We start from the raw sequence: 20473 nt of genomic DNA on the forward strand, positions 1-20473 counted from the left end.
GCCATGTGAAAGGTCGAGGCGAAGCCACAGCCTAGGAGTACACATGGAGGTGTACATGAATGGACCTCAAGTATAGGTGTTAAAGGCAAGGACTGCAGTTTGGAAAGAAGGGATCGGACACGAACTGCAATTGGAAGCCTTGAGCTGGGCCGCTGATGCGGGAGATGAACCACCGTGGGTGGGAAAAGGAGACAGTGATTCTAATCCGCACGAGAACTATGAATGGTTGCAACGTAACAGGCCAGCAGTTGTGCATGCCTAACCGGTAATGGAGGGGCTCTGGCCTCCACAAGGACACTGGTCATTGGACCTGTCCTACAAGCTACTGTCGCTAGGCGACAGTAGCTTTTATGCAGCAGCATAGAGCGATCTGCACCCCATTTGGTGTTGCTCAGGCAGCTGAGGGCATTGAGGTGCTGCCAGGACTTCCGCTTAAGCTGACGAAGGTGAGGAAGTCAAGTCAATCGGGCGTCTAAAACCAGTCCTGAGAATCGATATGTCTCCACTACAGTGAGTGGATCATTATTACGGTAAAGTTCTGGTTCTGGATGAATGGTACGACGCCAACAGAAGTGCATAACACATGACTTTGTGGCCAAAACTTGGAAACCATGGGCTAGAGCCCATGTCTGCACCTTGTGGATGGCTCCCTGTGTGCGCTGCTCAGCAACATCAGTACTGGTGGAGCAGTATGAAATGCAGACGTCATCTGCATACAGAGAAGGTGTGACAGTCAGTCCTACAGCTGCTGCTAGACCGTTATTGGCCACTAAAAATATAGAGACACTCAATACAGAGCCTTACAGGACCCCATTCTCCAGGATACGGAGGGAAATATGAGAGGCACCAACTTGGACATGGAAAGTACGAAGCGACAGATAATTCTGGATAAAAATTGGGTGTGGGCCTCAGAGACCCCACTCGTATAATGTGGCAAGGATATGATGTCACCAGGTTGTCTCATACACTTTTCGTAAATTTAAAAAGACGGTAACCAGGTGTTTGTGTCCAGAAAAGGCTGTTCGGATGACAGACTCTAGGCACACAAGATTATCAGTGGTAGAGCGACTGTGGCGGAAGCCGCCCTGCCATGGAGCCAGTAGGCCATGTGACTCCAGAACCCAACACAATCGCCAACACACCATACGTTCCAGCATCTTACAAACAACATTCGTAAGGCTGATGGGCTGATAGCTATTCACTTCAAGCAAGTTTTTACTGGGTTTAAGCAGCAGAATGATGGTGCTCTCCCTCCACTGTGATGGAAAGACACCATCCCACCGGATCCAGTTGAAGATGATGAGATGTTGCTTGTAGTCAGATGAGAGATGTGTAATCATCTGACTGTGGATCCGATCTGGCCCAGAAGCTGTGTCAGGGCAATGTGCAAGGGCACTGATGAGCTCCCACTCTGTAAATATGGCATCATAGGACTCACTGTGGCGTGCAATGAACCAGAGAATTCTCTCTTCCAGCCGCATTTTGAGAGTGCAAAAGGCGGGGGGGGGAGGGGGGGGGGGGGGGTAATTCTCCGACACAGAGGCTCGAGCATAATGCTCAGCAATCACGATTGCATCGTTAGATAACCCGCCATTTATGTTAACACTGGAAACACCTATCGGGGTCTGGTACCCGAAGACATGTTTGATCTTTGCCCAGACTTGGGAAGGTGACGTTCAGCACCCAATGGTCAAGATGTATCTCTCCCAACACTCCTGCTTCCATCGTCTGTCAAGTTGGCGAACACAGGCATGGAGCTGTTTAAAGGCTATGAGGTGCTCCAGGGAAGGGTGCCGCTTATATCGCTGTAGGGCTCGCCGACACTCCTCAATTGCTTCGGTGACTTCTGGCAACCACCAAGGGACTGTCTTACACCTCGGGCACCCTATAGAGCGAGGGATCACGTTTTCTGCCGCATAACCAATTGTGCTAGTCACCTGCTCAACCATCACAGCGATGTTACCGTGTAGGGGAGATTCAGCGGTGACAGCAGAGGTGAAAGTTCCCCAGTGAACCTTGTTTAAAGCCCATCTGGGTTGGCATCTGTGGGCATGATGCTGGGGGAGTGACAGAAAGATAGGGAAGTGGTCACTACCACACAGGTCGTCATGTACTCTCCAGTGGATATATGGGAGAAGTCCTGGGCTGCAAATTGGTAAATCAATGGCCGAGTAGCTAACTCGAGCCACACTGAAATGTGTGGTGGCCCCAGTATTTAAGACGCAGAGGCCGAACTGAGACACTAAAGTTTCGACATCTCTGCCTCTGCCACTAAACACGGTGCTAGGTCACAAAGAGGTTTATGGGCGTTAAGATCGCCCAGAAGTAGGAATGGTTTCAGATCTTGTAGATAGTGGTGGTGTGGGTGACACCACAATACCCTTGGTCTTGGGGACCTCCTTTTTCAATTTCTTTCGCTGCTCGTTGGGTTTCCCAGGCTGGGAGGATTTCACTGATTCAGTCTCCAGGACTGAGGATGAGCATGAAGCCCTACGACCAGCTGCTTTTGGACTCGTCAGTCAATGGCGGGTGTCATCTTTCCCACTAGCAGAAACCTGGAAGGTTGATTCAAGGGACCCCTCCATAACGAGAAAAGCCGAAGAAGACTTACGCTTCTCCAGCTCAGAAGTGGTGACTGATGTCCCGATGTTTGGGAGGGGGGGGGGGGGGGGGTGTTGCTACTGAAGCAGGTGGTGGGGGAGCAACAGGGAGGGAAGTGTCCCCCACCAGCAAGGGGGCAGGTGTAGTCTTCTGATTCTGAGAGGCAACAGGAAGGAACTGATGGGACGACAACCGTTCTAGTGGCGGCATAAGAGGTAGTCATAGCCACAGGATGTAGGTGCTCAAAATTTCCTCTAAACCTCAGTGAAGGTCAGTTGGTCCAGTGTCTTATATTCCATGATTTTCCTTTCTTTCTGTAAAATCCTTCAATCTGGCAAGCAAGGTGAATGATGCTCTCCGCAGCTGACACAGATGGCAGGCAGGGTACATGAAGTATTGGGATGTAATGGATGTCCACAATCTCAATATGTGACGCTGGAAGTACAGCGGGAAGACATATGGCCAAACTTCCAGCACTTAAAGCACCGCATCGGGGGAGGGATACATGGCTTGACATCACAGCAGTAGACCATCACCTTGACCTTTTCGGGCACTGTGTCATCCTCGAAGGCCAAGATGAAGGCAACGGTAGCAATCCGATTATCCCTCAGACCCCAATGGACGCGCCAGACGAAATGAACACCTCACTGCTCTAAATTGGAACACAGCTCGTCGTCTGACTGCAAAAGAAAGTCCATGTGGAATATAATACCCTGTACCATATTTAAGCTCTTATGCGGCATGATTGTAACAAATATCCCTCAATTTGTCGCAAGCGAGTACTGCTCGTGACTGGGCAATGGACGCTGTTTTTATCAAGACTGACCAAGAGTGCATTTTGAACTAACTCTCCACCTCCCTAAACGTGCCCTCCAAATGCTCCACAAAAAACTGAGGCTTCACGGACATGAAATGTTCCCCATCAACTCTCGTACATGCGAGGTACCAGGGCAAATGAGCTTCACTACCATCCTTAGCCTGGCACTCCTCCCATGGTGTGGCCACGGAGGGGAACAATTTGGGGTCATATTTCTTAGCATTGAAGTAAGACTTTGCCCACTTAGAGACTGCTGACGGCAGACCGGCAGCAAGAGATGACGTATTACACTTAATGGCGTGTCATCCGCCCTGATGTCACCCACTCCGACCAGGGGCCCTCCCAACGGGCACCACCCAGCCACAGCAAAGCCCACCTGGCAGGATGGCCATTGCCACGAGTCCCGATGCGCCAGGGTGACAGGCATATACTCCTCGACATACATGGGGTGTTAACTGCGCACGCATCAGCAGGGTACATGGCGACCCACCACAGCAGACTGGCTACCGTGCCGGAAATCATGTGCAACCAAGCAAACAAGTCCATCATAATCATCATCGGTGAAGAAAACAATACTGCACAGTTGATGGAAAAGTATGCACCCAGGAGGGTGACATCATCAAACAGTTGGAGAATGAGCAGAAATGCAGATCCACGTTGGCGAATGACGCGATAGGTCTCAGCACATGTACACAATGTACCATGTAAGGCACCCTTCCCCAGTTGGCTTGCTCTTCATGAAAATTTTGAAAAATGGAGGTCAAACCCTACAGGGGACCATCATGAAGGCCGAAACGTAAGAGACTCCTTTTAGTCGCCTCTTACGACAGGCAGGAATACCTCGGGCCTATTCTAACCCCCAGACCCGCAGGGGGGAGGAGTAGTAGCTTCATGAGACAATTTCCATAGGGATCCCATGACACACTAGGGAAACAATCGTCAACCCAGGCAGAGCCCTACATGCCTGAACAAGTCTTATACAACTGGGAGTGGAAGGTGCCCCAGAGGTTGCCTGCTATAGACTGTTTTACCTCAACAGGCATTCACCACCTCAGCACAGAGCACACCTTGAGGTTGCGGGTTTTTTTTTTTTTTTTTTTTTTTTTTTTGAGAGGTACGAACCTTCCTCGCAGTCCAGGCAGTGAAGCCAAGGTCCCTGTTCTCTGAAACACGCAACATTCAACCGCTGCACCGCATGGTGGTTGCTGAAGCACAACCAGAGCTTACGGTGGCGGGGGACCTGTGGTGCACTAGGGTAGAGGACACAGAGGGACAAAGGGCATACGCTAAAGCTACAATCAAATGATAAAACCCACCCTCACGAATAAAACATAAAACTAAAGCTGCTGTTGAGGCATTGTCACCCAACACCGAAGGTAGGTGGTGCTGGGAAAGTTAAAAGTCCTTCGCAAAGCAGTTTGTTGTGCATACTGTTATGCCATTCTGTTTCCCAAAGCCGAAAAGCCATGCAACATAAGATAGAACACAGGTCAATTTCGGAGGTGCCCATCTCCAGAAGCAGTTTCCCCATAGGCTGTTTGGCCAGCCTGTTGGCAAGTTCGTTGCCTGGGATTCCGAAGTGTCCTGCAGTCCAAAAAACACCACTGAACGACGGGACCATTCCAGGGCATAAATGGACTCCTGAATGGATGCTACCAAAGGATGGCAAGGGTAGCACTGGGGGATAACTTATAGGCTGCTCAGGGAGTCAGCACACAGGAGAAATGACTTGCCAGGGCATGAGCGGATGTGCTAAAGAGCACGAGATATGGCTGCCAGTTCCACAGGGGAAAACACTGCAGCCACATGGCAAGGAGTGCTGCTCAATATATCATACATGTATATACACAAAGCCTATGTGACCATCAGCCATCGAGTCGTTGGCATAGAACATTTCATGGCCCCAGTACACGTCAAGAATCAAGAGAAAGTGGTAGTGGAGAGCAGCAGGGTTAACAGAGTCCTTAGGGCCATGCGAAAGGTCCAGAAGAATCTGCGGCCTAGCTGTACACCATGGAGGTGTACGTGAATGGACCTCGAGGAGAGATGGTAACGGGAAGGACTCCAGTTCAGAGAGAAGGGACCGGATGTGAACTGCAATGTTAACCCAGACCTGGGTCACCGATGTGGGTGATGAACCACTGTGGTTTGGAAAAGGAGACGGCAATTCAGATGTGCAGGAGAACTACGAACATGTGCAATGTAACTGGTGAGCAGTTGTGCATGCTTAACCTTCAATGGAGGAACTCTGGCCTCCACCAGGACACTCATCACCGGACTAGTTCTAAAAGCTCCCGCCACTAGTCAAACGCCACAGCGGTGCACTGGGTCAAGTAAACGCAACGCTACGGGCACCACTGAACCATAAACCAAACTCCCACCATGAAGGCGGAATTGAACAAGAGCTCTGTAGAGCTCCAGCAGCATCGAGTAATCTACACCCCAGTTGGTGTTGCTCAGGCAACGGAGGGCATTGAGGTACTGCCAGCACTTTTGCTTAAGGTGACAAAGGTGAGGCAGCCAAGTCAACTGGGTGTCTAAAACCAGTCCTAAGAATTGATATGTCTCCACTACAGTGAGTGGATCGTCATTAAGGTAAATTTCTGGTTCTGGATGAATGGTGTGATACCCACAGAAATGCATGACACACAACTTCGTGCCTGAAAACTGGAAGCCTTGGCCAAAGCCCGTATCTGCATCTTGTGAATGGCTACCTGTAGACACCGCTCAGTAACACCAATACTGAAGGAGCAGTACGAAATGCAGAAGTCATCCGCATACAGAGAAGGTGAGACCGATGGACCTACAGCTGCTGCTGCTGCTGCTGCTGCTGCTGCTGCTGCTACACTGTAAATAGCCACTAAAAATAGACACGCACTCAATATGGATCCTTGCAGAACACCATTCTCCTGAATCCGGGGGATCTATGGGAGGCACCAACCTGGACACGGAAAGTATGGGGAGAAAGGCAGTTTTGGATAAAAATCAGGAGCGGGCCCTGGGGACCCCACTCATACAATGTGGCAAGGATGCAATGTCGCCAGGTCGTGTCATACACGTTTCATAAATTTATAAAGACGGTAATCAGGTGTTGGTGTCTGGAAAAGGCTGTTCAGAGGACAGACTCTAGGGATACAAGATTATCAGTGGTAGAGCGACCCTGTTGGAAGCCGTCCTGGCATGGAGCCAGTAGGCCATGTGATTCCAGGACCCAACCCAACCACCGATACACAAATCATTCCAGCAGCTTACAAACAATGTTGGTGAGGTTGATGGGCCGGTAGTTATCCACATCAAGTAGGTTTTCACCGGGTTTGAGCACAGGAATGAAAGTGCTCTCCCACCATTGCAATGGAAAGACACCAACACACCAGATCCGGTTGAAGATTAAGAGGAGATGTCACTAGTACTCAGATGAGAGATGTTTAATCATCTCACTGTGGATCCAATCGGGCGCAGGAGCTGTGTAGGGGCAATGTGCAAGGGTGCTGATGAGCTCCCACTCTGTAAATGGGGCATTACAGGGTTCACTGTGGCGTGTAGTGAACGAGAGGACTTTCCATTCCATCCCCCATTTGAGAGTGTGAAAGGCTGGTGGGTAGTTCTCCGACGCAAAGTGCCCGGCAATCACTTTTGTGTCTCTACATAACATGCCATTAATGTTAATGCCAGGGACACCTGATGGAGTCTGGTACCCAAAAAGACATCTGATCTTCGCCCAGACTTGGGAAGGTAGCGTATGGCACCCACTGATTGACACGTACCTCTCCCAAAACTCCTGCTTCCGTCGTTTTATAAGCCGGTAAACGCGGGCACGGAGCCGCTTGAAGGCTATTAGGTGCTCTTGGGAAGGGTGCTGCTTATGTCGCTGTAGAGCTTGCCGACGCTCTTTAATTGCCTCAGCGACTTCCAGAGACCACCAAGGGACTGTCTTTCGCCGGGGACACCCTAAAGAGCGAGAGATCATGATTTCTGCCACAGAAACGATTGTTGTAGTGACCTGCTCAGTGACAACATCAATGGCAACATATGGGGAAGATTCAGTGGTGACAGCAGAGGTGAAGACTTCCCAGTCTACCTTGTTTGAAGCCCATCCATGGGCATGATGCCAGGGAAGGATTGGTGGGGGGGTGGGAGGGGGTGACAGGAAGATGGGGAAGTGGTCAATCCACACAGGTCGTCATGTGCTCTCCAGTGGATAGATGAGAGAAGGACAGGACTGCAAGCTGAGAGATCAATGGCCTAATATGTGCCACGTGCCACACTGAAATGTGTGGGGGCACCCGTACTTACGAGGCAGAGGTCAAGGTCGAGTTGTGACAGTAAATTTTCGGCCTCCCTATCTCGGCTAGTAAGCATGGCGCCACCCCACTATGGGTTGTGCACGTTAGAATCTCCCAGGGAGTTGATCAATCAGTGCAGTCAATACGTTCAGGGGTACTGCACCATCTGGAGGAAGATATACGTTGCAGACAGTTATTTCCTGTGTCGTCCTTATCCTGACAGCCACAGCTTCAAGAGGGGTTTGAAGGGGGCACAGGTTCACTGAATACTGAGTTCAGAATCTAGATGCAAACTCCACCTGACACACTATTACATTCGCTACAGTTCCCATAATATCCTTGTAGCCACGGAGGGCAGGAGTATACATTGCTGGGAACCAGGTTTCATGGAGGACAATGCAGATAGCAGGTATAAAGCTGAACAGTTGCAATAGCTCAGCCAAGTGGTGGAAAAAAACGCCGCAATTCCACTGGAGGATTACATGATCAAGAGACTGGGAAGGTATGAAACACTCAATGGGGGCAGTCTACGCCTTAAGGTCACCTGCTGCCACCAGATGAGTACCTGTGCGATCGACATCCATTGTGTCCGAGGGCCCAGGGAGATCTAGGTCACCAGCGGATGCCAGAAGCTCCACCACATCTTCAGAGACAGAGCTTGTACATAGTGGTGGTGGTGTGGGTGCTACCGCAGTGCCTTGGTTCTTGAGAGTCTTTTTCTTTTTTAGGTTTCTCTCGCTGCTCCTTAGGTTTGTCTGGCTGGGAGGGCTTCACTGATTCAGTCTCAGGAACTGAGGAGGACCGTGAAGCCCTATGACTAGCTACCTGTGGTTGCTTCAGCCAATGGCGGGTGTCAGCTTTGCCACTGGCAGGAACCTGGAAAGGGAGTGACCCAAGGAATCCATTCCTTGTGAGAGAAGCCGAAGAAGGCTTATGCTTCTCCTGCTGAGAAGTATGAACTGACTTCCCCGATGGTTGTGGGGGGGTGGGGGGAGGGGGGGTGTTGCTCCTGAAGTAGGTAGTGCAGGAACAACAGGGAGGTTGCCCCCCACGAGCAAGGGGGCAGGTGGAGTCTGACGGCTCTGAGAGCCAACTATATGTGGTGGAACGGAAGACATTCTGGGAATACAACTTTTTCCCCCCTATGCCCACATGTTTAAACCTCGGTCCAAAATGTGCCCTCCCCTAACCTATGTGTTAAAGTTCACCAGTGTGTGGCAGTTCAGACCCTCCACCCAAGCCTATGTACGGATGCCAATCATCTGATTTCCGCTCTCACTCTTCTCTTTTGCTCCCACTGCTCTCTCTCTCTCTCTCTCTCTCTCTCTCTCTCTCTCTCTCTCTCTCTCTATCTGTCTCTATCTGTCTCTATCTGTCTCTATCTGTCTCTATCTGTCTCTATCTGTCTCTATCTGTCTCTATCTGTCTCTATCTGTCTCTATCTGTCTCTATCTGTCTCTATCTGTCTCTATCTGTCTCTCGTTTTAAAGCATTATTTAGTTCCTGCGCTATAATGAGTATATTGTAGATTGCCAAGTCTGTTTAGATGAAAGACCTTGTTAAAAGGCAATGCTGAGTGAAAGTATGACGCTAATTCTTAGATGCTGACATTTATGTATAATATATCGCTGAATGTTCAACAGTGTCAGAGGAGCAGGTGCTAATTCTGCCTTCAAGTATGCCCTATATTCTGTTATTGTATTTTAGTCAACTACTCCACCACAATTTGCACCACACATGTCCAGTTGGGTATATGGTGTCATGGTGTCATGGCACATGGCACATTGTTTCCATCTAGGATGACCTCAAAAGAATGGTATTTTACCGTTCACAGTCTAAAGGATTGTTTCCATTGTGTCTTGTACTTCTTTCATGAGCCTCTTCATAATTTTTATTGTAATCACTTTGTTGGTGAAAGTATTCCAATTGGCTCTTTACAATGACTAATGTGATCACCTATCATTAGGTTGTAGGACTGGCACTGATACAATAATCGGGTAATTTCCACCATTACAAGGGTGTCCCACTGGATCATATCTGTTTACATATACATGCCACAAGCCATCATACAGCACATGGTGGAGGGTATCTTGACCACTACTAGCCACTTTTCCTGTTCCACTAACAAATGGAGCACGGGAAAAACAACCGTCTATATGCTTCCACACAAGCAGTAATTTCTCTTATCTTCGTGGTCCTTGTGCATAATGTATGTTGGTGCTGCAAAGTTAGGCTACGGATTGTCAAATCTATTGCAGAATAGGAGCCATAGATGGTGCCGTGTGTTGGGACTCCCAAGTTTATTAGGCAGAGATCAACAGCTGAGAATAATCTCTCTAGTGGTGGTCAGCTATTAGTTGTTCCACTGCCCCGCAAGTGATTATGGCCATTAAAATCTCCCACTAAAATTGAAGTTGGGCCTAACTGTTTAAGTTTTTCATCTATCTGTACATAATATCTCTGTCAGGGGAAAGTAGATGGTACACATTGGATTCATTATGTTCAACTGTATTCTAAGGTCTATCACTTCAAGCTTACTGTTCATAGGTAATTTTTCCACTGAAGGTTTTTGACTAATGTACAAGACATCTCCAGATGCTCATTCCATGTTCAATATATTTTTGCCACATATGTTATACCCTTTTAGGAGAAGGAAGATGATCTTCAAAAAAATCTCGAGCCTTGTATTGCTATACATATTGTGGGATAGTTTGTGATTAATTGTCAAATTTCTCCCACATGGAGATAGTAGCCATTGCATTTCCACTGTAAGATAACTGAGAAGGTAATCAGCCAAGATGTAGGTGATACATGTTGAGCTGAAGTGTTTTCCAATCCCACCTGTGTGGTTCACATAATGTCCACAGCTTATTCTGCTGTCTAAGAGTGTTCCCATTCCACCGGAACCGACAAATTAATTCTTTGCTTTGTTCTTTTCTTGTCCTCTCTCTCTCTCTCTCTCTCTCTCTCTCTCTCTCTCTCTCTCTCTCTCTCTCTCTCTCTCTCTCTCTCTCTGCTGTTTTCCTTCAAGTAATTGGGTAAGAAGATGACATTTCTTTGGTCCAACATCTCGGTCTCTTAACCACTATTAATTGACTGAACATCAATTATATTTGAAGCTGTGGAGTACGTCTTCCTCTCATTTACTGTTGTAGGTATATGAAGAGTCTCCTGATGTCTCTGCTGGGTGGCTCCTGCTGGCTCTGCAAGACAAATTGAAGACAGGTGGTGATAATGTTCATAATTTTTCTTGTTATTCAAGCGATTTAGGAGTTACTTTGTGTCAGGAAGTAGATGGACAGGAGCACCCTATTGAATACACTTCACAGTAGTTCAATAATGCTGAAGAAATTACTCCACTACGGAGATGGAAATACTCAGCGATTTTTCGAATTGGGTACTTTCGTTATTACCTCTATGGTAGATGGTTTAATGTGGCAGCTGATTACGCAGCACAAGTGGCTTTTAGGACATAAAGATCCAATGAGTAGATTGTTAACATGGGCCTTGCAGTTAAGCGAGTTCAATTATGATGTAGTACATCGTCTGGGAAGGTCGCACACTAGTGCGGAAGGACTCGGCTGTAAGTTACGCACTATGGAATTCATAGGCATTGACATAAGTGAACAGAGGACAGCACAAAGCGCTGACCTTGACTGTCAGCAATTTGCTAAACAGCAGCAGTTCTGCACGGAGGACTGAGTATTCAATGTGCTCAAAGGACAGATCTTAATCACCACAAAATTAAACTACAGAGGTTACTGGAAGCTGATAAGCCCTTCCAAATTGGACATCCTAGGACCCCTAGCACAAACACCAACAGGGGATCCTTAAATATGAACCATTATTGAACATTTTTCTCGTTACATCTCCATAATAGCTTTGCCAGACCAGCAAGCCACAACAGTGGTTCAGGCACTAGCCAGCCATTGGATACTTCAGTTTGGAACACCTGAAACCATAATCATGTATCAGGGCACAAATTTCATGTCAGAGTTAATGTAGCAGCTATGCAGGCTGTTGTGGATTAAGAAATTACAGATGAGTGGTTTGCATCCTGGAGCTAACAGTTGCATGGAACAAGTCCACACCACAATTTCAAAAATGTTGAGATTTACATACATTCCCAGCATAACTGGGACATCCTATTGACCTGCGTCGTCACTGCATACAAATCAACTTCACCAGAGCACAGGATTATCCCCATATGAAGTAATTTTTGGACAAGATGCCATCCTCCTCTGCGTTTTGCAAAGCCCCACCACAAGGAGGTACCTCCTCAGTGAAGGATTTCACTAGGTGAGTGACACTATCTGGAGCCAAGTACAAAAACTGAATACAAAGCCTTTAGAGAAGCAGGAAAGGGCACATGAAGTGAAAGCAGTGTTATGTAAGTACCATATGGGTCAATGGGTTATGTTAACAAATTCATGGGGGAATGTGCTGAAGGGGAAAATGAAGTTTGTGTCACAGTATAATGGCCCTTACCAGATAATAGAGATGTCAATGGCTAAAGTTAAATTGCAGCTCCCCATCTGGGGATATAGACAATTTGCCTCATGTGATCCCAGGGGGCAAACGAACTGCAAACAAGGAGGTGAAAAAGGAAGAAGCAACATGAAGGAAACAGGATAATAGGCCGAATCACCAGTATATGCTAAAACCCAGAGCAAGTATGTGCGCTAACATTAGAATTTTCTTTCCACTTACCAGCAACAATAATGGGAACCATAGTCATCAGTATGGTCCATCCCTTAATTTATGTACCTGACCTACCTTCCTTGGTTTTGCCCTCCCGTACACCTTCTGTTTCTTGATGATACCATTGACTAGGACCTGCTCACTTCTCTAGATCAGACAATTGCTATCCAGCATGTTTGTGTTACCATGGACTCTCTCTTAGAGCACGTGAAAAGTTACAGAAGTAAGCAGCAACAGCAATTGGTACTCACTGCTTCATCAACATCAGCCTCTTGTATATTCCTTGTGGTAATCAGAGTTATGTATTTCTCGTTCACGAGAAGAGCTGCCCAAATTCCGCCCCTCTCAATCTTCAGTGTATGGGTTCAAACTGATAAGAATGGCACACCCCCTGACAAGGCAGTGTAATGACTGAACAGATATTAAGTCAAAGACTAAGTGTGCTCCAGGACTGTAAGGAACAATGGTATATAGGAGGGAGAACTGTAGTGTAATTAGTAGTGACAAGATACAATATATGGTTTCACAGAAAGTGTACTGTGTAAATATGATACAAGTCCAGTATCGGTAGAGGGTTCAAAGCCATATAAATAGAGTCAGGTGTAAATAGATGTAGAGGCAGAATTTAGAAGAGGATTAAGTTAGTCAAAGGTAGTAGTTTTACAGTGTTGAAGTTAATTAAAATGTAAAGGAATACTGGGAGCCAGAAATCTTATGTGTGTTACATTCTGTTGTGCAATTCTATGCTACGATACCACGGCACAATTAGGTCAGCAGAGCACCAAGTTAAGCAACACGAAGGACAGTGCTGTGTCACTGCTCAGCGGAGGATGTGACAAGAAGCAGTTCACTGCATGCCAGATTGTCAACATCAAGGGCAGTAATCGGGTCAGTTGTTCCAGCTGGGCAACACCAGAATATTGCACCAAGCTACTACAGAAGAAGAACTGCAGACATCGGCAGCAGAAAGCCGTATTTAGGGACCGGCAGCCAGCTCGTCGGCACTGTCCCTCATGAGGCACTGGAGTGACACAGAGCCCGTGTCAGTGCTGCCATAAGTTTGGAGTCATGTCTGCCATTGCAGTCATTGTAATAGTCACTGTCATAATACAGGTCATCGCCTAGGAGGCACCAGAGTGACACTGCTGCCGTAACTATCGTCGGATGCCATCAACAGGCAGCTGCGTGTCATGGGAGTCGTTGCTTGGGGTGCACTGTGGTAATGCACTATTGCTGTCGTCCTGGGATGCTGCTACCACAAATGCAGTAAGCAAGGCAGGAGCTGGGGACCCTGGCCCACCAATACAGACAGCCGCGACTTGGAATGGTCACCCAGCTGGGGCACTGACCTCTCCCACTGTCGTCATGTCCCCCAGTCCCGATCAAAGCAGGGGCCAGTGATGTGAGGTTTCAGCCGCCGCAGTACAACCCAGTGAGGCCAGAGCACCACTGTACAGGCAGCAGATTTGAGTTACATCACAGCAGCTATAGAAACAGCAGCAGGCACCCGGGTGAGCGTCTGCTGGCCCCCTTCGATGCCACCAAGAATGTTATGAGCAGATACAAACCTTGCCCAGAGGGCCCACAAGTTATCAACAAATGTTGTTATTCTGTCACCAGGAACCAACCGAGGACACACCCCCACCATCCTCTTCCTCACACTCAGCAGAGAACCCACGTTTGGATCTGGCGCCGGGTAGTGGAGTCCCATGCCAGTTAACATGGCCTGTGGACACTGGTATCACAAGGGGGCATTTACACTGTCGGCGGGATATGAAGTGGGCGGGATATGAAGTGCCTCCTTGTGTATCAGCTGGGAGGCTCCTGCTGACTGTTAGACCGGAATTCAAGACTTCCGCCATCCGTCCTGGTACAAACCAGGTACCGAGGGAAAGTTTTCAACCCAAGCTGGCAAGCTTGACCCTCCTCCCAGGGGGTGACCAGAGAGGGGAAGGCCGAAGAATCAGAAGGAGGAGTGTCACATCTGCTACCACTCCTAGAGCCGGCCACAGAATGGCCCAGATGGTGAAGCTTTTGTCGCTTCATGCGCAAGGCTTCCACCCTAGTATCACCCACTCCGATCAGGGGCTCGCCCCGTGGGCGCCACCCATTCACAGCAAGGGCCGTCTGCCACAGTGGCCATTGCCAGGGCTCAGCCAAGTGGGTACTTAACAGCCCCACCACACGGACTGGCTACCGTGCTGGTGACCTAGCAGGAGGTGTGAGGTGAGGGGAGCGGGAGGGGAGCGGGAGGGGAACGTGCACCATGGAAGCTAGGTAGGGAGTTCATCCCCAAAAGGCTCATGCTGAACGGAAAATTTTGGGAATGGAGGTCAAACCCCAAGGGGACCAGAAACGTCGAAATGGAGATTGAAACAGCAAAATAAACACTAGCACAGACCAAAACAAAGCCAGGAGGATAGCCAGACTGAAATAAAAAAGTCCACTAAGAGGGAAAAAAGGGGGCAGGACAAAGGAGTAAGGATACAGAGCGAGAGGAACAGGGATGGTATTGCAGCCTGGAAAGGAAAGGAGACTGCAATAGCTCAGGGCCCCGTGCGCACCACACACGTACCCACAAAAGGACTGTGGGCCCCCTGGGGGGAAAGAGGGGGGAGGGGGGTGCCAGCTGTGAAGCAGGTGATTTCACCACCGGGGATGAAGATTTCGTGGCTTGTTGCACAGCTGGAGGAGGAGGAGGAGGAGGAGGAGGTGGCAGTGAGGATGCTACTGTCATAGTATATGATTTTACAACTGCAGTGCTGAATTTCAGGTCGCAAGTCTGCTTGGTTATGTCCTTCATGGAGCAAAATGTAGCAAGAACGGTGCTGTATGTGCCAGATGGTAAAATGCAGGGCTTTCGACTATCCAACAACTTGCAAGCGACAGGATAAGGTACTTTTTCGTTCACCCAGATCTCCTGGATGGCCCACTCATCTACATACATTGAAGAATCACCGGATGAGGCTGCATAGTCGCCATTTCAATTGAGACTGTGGAGAGAAGGAGGCGGGCAATCACCCCATGAGCATCCCTACCACAAGCAACACATCTGGCCGTGTTTTGACTGGACATGCGAGTGTGGTTGTAACACTGACACTGGTAGCAATGCATCAGGTTTGGGACCTTCAGTCGGACCGTGATGACTTCATAGCCTATTCTGATCTTTGATGGAAGTACTACAAGATCAAACATGAGAAAAGCAGTGTGCGTAGGCGCAATAGTTGCATCGACCTTTCTCATTACCCGATGGACAGCAGTGATGCACTGATCAGAGAGTTAAATTTTGATTTCACCCTCTGTCAGACCATCAAGCAGCCAAGTGTAAATAACTACGCAAACAATTCAGTGTTCAATGGGCCTCAACACAAACAAAATAGCAGTGGAGGAGCGAAGCTGTAAGCAGTTGTTGAGCTTCTTGAATATCTCAACTGGTTTCCAGAAGCAAAGTTCGATTATGTAAATGACAGTGGGAGTTCACAGAGCCTGCAACTGCATCAACACCTTTCTGAATAGTAAACAGATTAACCACAGCAAAGGACTGACCTCCACGAGGAACCGAGGTGCAGCTGGGAGATTCTTTGAATCTTCAGCCTCATTCAGTTTACTTTTAGTAAACGTAGACCAAGATGGCGACGGGCTCACCGCAAAAAAGTTCCCACGATTTCCAATATCTCCAATGGCATGCTCCTTACAACTGCCCCCCTCTCTCTCTCTCAGAGGGGGCTAACCTGCCTTAAGTGAGTCTTCACACCTCTGGCCACACCTCCCAAACATCTGATAGAGGGACCAATTGGCAAATTGGGAAGATAACAGGTCAGACAACCTTCCCTCCCTGAGCCTGGCCTCTACCAGGGGCCACATGCAAAACCTACCTGTCGACCCACAGCTGGGAATTATGTGCTACCCAGTCACCTGTAACACGTCAAATGCATGGGCCGGCCTTCAGGAGCACACAGGGAGGAGGTAGAAACACAGAAACCTCAAACACCGAAGCAGAGGGAGAGTAGGAGATGGAGAACAGAGAAAGAAAGAAAAAACAAATGAGGGACTGTTCTGATGTAAGGCTATTAAAACTTAAGAGCCCATTCCCAAAAATACCCAAGACATGTTCCCCAAGGGAGCAGAAAAAGAATATGAGGAGACATGCAGCACAGAAAGGGAAGAGGTGCTGCTAAGCCTGGGGCCCCGTGGTAGCCAAACACGGACTCACCAGAGAGTGGTGAGCCCCTGGGAGAATTGCATCTACCTGACTGCCTTGACTAAAAGCTTTTAGGATGTCATGTGACATAAGTGTAAGTAAGGTTTCGTATGATCGATGCTTTCATAATCCACACCAGTTAACATGGAGTAACTCATTCAGTTCCAGGTACCTCATTAGGTTTGAGCTCAGAATATATTCCTTGGTGCTACAACAAACTGATATTAAGAATAATGGACAGTTTTTTCGATCACTTCTACCACCCTTCTTGTAAACACATGCGACCAGTGCTTCCTTTCAATCACTGGAAACATTTTTTTTTTTTGTTCAATTGATCTATGATGGATTATAGTTAACAGAGGGGCTAACTCGGCCACAAATTGGACATAGAATTCCTTAAGGATTCCATCAGGCCCTAGGACTTTGTTCAACTTTGCAAATTTCAACTGTTTATCAACACCTCTGACACCAGTATCTATTTCACTCATCTTTTCAGTGGTAAAATAATTAAATTGGGGCAATAATCTTGGGTTACCCTTTGTAAAGGAACATTTGAAAACACTGTTAAGTGATTTTGCTTCGCTACTCTGAGTTCCTACCATGCCCATTAGTCTGTTTCTTTGTATTTTTCTTTACAGTGACTGTCACGGAGGGGTCCCTCCTTTTTCACTGGGTACATGTGTATCCAGTGCTTGTCAACTACACTACTGGCCATTAAAATTGCTACACCACGAAGATGACGTGCTACAGATGCGAAATTTAACCGACAGGAAGAAGATGCTGTGATATGCAAATGATTAGCTTTTCATATCATTCACAGAAGGTTGGTGCCGGTGGCGACACCTACAACATGCTGACATGAGGAAAGTTTCCAACTGATTTCTCATACACAAACAACAGTTGAATGGCATTGCCTGGTGAAATGTCATCGTGATGCCTCGTGTGAGGAGGAGAAATGCATACCATCACGTTTACGACTTTGATAAAGGTCGGATTGTAGCCGATCGCAATTGTGGTTTATCGTATCGCGATATTGCTGCTCACACTGGTCGAGATCCAATGACTGTTAGCAGAATATGGAATTGATGGGTTCAGGAGGGTAATACGGAACACCGCGCTGGATCCCAACAGCCTTTTATCACTAGCAGTCGAGATGACAGGCATCTTATCCGCATGGCTGTAACGGATTGTGCAGCCACGTCTCAATCCCTGAGTCAACAGATGGGGACATTTGCAAGACAACAACCATCTGCACAAACAGTTCGACAATGTTTGTAGCAGCCTGGACTATTAGCTCATAGACCATGGCTGCGCTTACCCTTGACGCTGCATCACAGACAGCAGCGCCTGTGATGGTGTACTCAACGATGAACCTGGGTGCACGAATGGCAAAACTTTGTTTTTTTAGATGAATCCAGGTTCTGTTTACAGTATCATGAAGGACGCATCCGCGTTTGGCGACATCGTGGTGAACGCACATTGGAAGCGCGTATTTGTCATCGCCGTACTGGCGCATCGCCTGGCATGATGGTATGGGGTGCCACTGGTTACACAACTCTGTCACCTCTTGTTCGCATTGACGGCACTTTGAACAGTGGACGTTACATTTCAGATGTGTTACGACCCATGGCTCTACCCTTCATTCGATCCCTGCGAAACTGTACATTTCAGCAGGATAATGCACGACCGCATGCTGCAGGTCGTGTGCTGGCCTTTCTGGATACAAAAATTGTTCGACTGCTGCCCTGGCTAGCACATTCTCCAGATCTCTCACCAATTGAAAACGTCTGGTCAATGGTGGCCGAGCAACTGGCTCGTCACAATACGCCAGTCACTACTCTTGATGAACTGTGGTATCGTGCTGAAGCTGCATGTGCAGCTGTACCTGTACACTCCATCCAAGCTCTGTTTGACTCAATGACCAGGTGTATCAAGGCCGTTATTACAGCCAGAGGTGGTTGTTCTGGGTACTGATTTCTTTGGATCTAAGCACCCAAATTGCGTGAAAGTATAATCACATGTCAGTTCTAGTATAATATATTTGTCCAATGAATACCCGTTTATCATCAGCATTTCTTCTTGGTGTAGCAATTTTAATGGCCAGTAGTGTATTATTTAAAACTTGAGCCATAGTTCCTCTGCATGCTCCTCTCCTGTGTTGAAGATTTCAAGTTCCTCAATGAGATATGACTAGACCTGCTTTTTTTTTATCTAGTTTACTGAACATGTAGATATTTCTACTTGTCCTTTGGTAATCACTGTTGCCACAACCGAGTCATGGTCACTAATACCAGATTCAATGTAGACATCCTCAAAGAAGTCAGGTCAATTTGCTACCATTAGATCTAACACTGTTCCATCATGAGTGGTGTCTAGAGCTATCTATTCTACGTAGTTTCCAGAGAAGGCATTTAGTAAAGTTTCGCACAGTAACATGTCACACCCACCACTAACAAAGCTGTAATTTTCAAAACTGACTGTTGAATAATTAGAAGTTCCAGCAATGATTACAGTATGACTTGGGAAGTTATGAACAAGCAAACTGAGGCCTGCTCTAAAGTTTTCACTTACATCAGGAGTTTAATCTGGTGGATGACAGAATGACCCAATTACCATTTTATGCTCAACTGTCACAATGAGCCTTGCCCAAACAATCTCGCATGCAGCCTCAATTATTATCTCTGTGGATCGGTTTCTTGTGTACTGCAACGAATACACTATCTTCATTTCCCCACTAGCCTAGCTTAGCCTAGACTAGCCTTTCAATATACACTTAAATGTTCCCCAAATCTCACTGCCATTAATTTCAGGTTTCAAACCACTTTTGGCACCTAGTATTATGTGAGCTTCAGTTTTTTTTTTTTTTTTCAGAAGCACTTCAAACTTTGGCACTTTGTTGCAAATGGTTCCGCAGTTAATTAATACGATTTTAGGGACCATTTTCCAGATAGGGTACCGTGTTCTGACTGTCTCGACTGTGCTCCAACTGTGTCATGAAGCACTGGATCATGACTGAACTCTGCCTATTCACTTTGTATAGGTGTCAAGCACCTCGTTTCAAAGATGACAGGTGTGCAGTGAGAATACAGTATGTCGTGTGGGAATTATATCAAGGCACTGGTACGTCGACTGTTGGCAGCTGTTCAGTGTTCAGCTCTTTCCGGCTTTGCCCGAACTGCTATGACTCTCTCTCAAATACACAGGTAATTTCTGACCTCATACTGGGCTCTGCATGTTTTTTGTAAACATGGATGAGGAGAAACTTCTACATCTACATCTACATTTATACTCCGCAAGCCACCCAACGGTGTGTGGCGGAGGGCACTTTACGTGCCACTGTCATTACCTCCCTTTCCTGTTCCAGTCGCGTATGGTTCGCGGGAAGAACAACTGTCTGAAAGCTTCCGTGCGCGCTCTAATCTCTCTAATTTTACATTCGTGATCTCCTCGGGAGGTATAAGTAGGGGGAATCAATATATTCGATACCTCATCCAGAAGCGCACCCTCTCGAAACCTGGCGAGCAAGCTACACCGCGATGCAGAGCGCCTCTCTTGCAGAGTCTGCCACTTGAGTTTATTAAACATCTCCGTAACGCTATCACGGTTACCAAATAACCCTGTGACGAAATGCGCCGCTCTTCTTTGGATCTTCTCTATCTCCTCCGTCAAACCGATCTGGTACGGAGTGTTTTGTAAGCCACCTCCTTTGTTGATGGACTACATTTTCTAAGGACTCTCCCAATGAATCTCAACCCGGTAGCCACCTTACCAACAATTAATTTTATATGATCATTCCACTTCAAATCGTTCCGCACGCATACTCCCAGATATTTTACAGAAGTAACTGCTACCAGTGTTTGTTCCGCTATC

At 47.5% G+C, this 20473-nt stretch overlaps 1 protein-coding gene across 2 annotated transcripts in view; it reads right to left on the reverse strand.

Moving 5' to 3' along the window:
• Positions 1-20473, reverse strand: part of LOC126469875 (centromere protein S-like) — a 68409-nt gene that overhangs the window by 25823 nt on the left and 22113 nt on the right. Inside the window, exon 4 of one of the 2 annotated variants that reach the window (XM_050097200.1) lies at positions 10680-10904. The exons of the other annotated variant lie outside the window; for it this stretch is intronic. Coding sequence (XP_049953157.1) covers positions 10845-10904 — 60 coding nt within the window. The 3' untranslated portion in view covers positions 10680-10844. Of the gene's footprint in view, positions 1-10679; positions 10905-20473 lie in introns of those variants that run through there. 2 annotated transcript variants of the gene reach the window in all.

Source organism: Schistocerca serialis, chromosome 3 (assembly GCF_023864345.2).
Source record: "Schistocerca serialis cubense isolate TAMUIC-IGC-003099 chromosome 3, iqSchSeri2.2, whole genome shotgun sequence".
NCBI lineage: Eukaryota > Metazoa > Arthropoda > Insecta > Orthoptera > Acrididae > Schistocerca > Schistocerca serialis.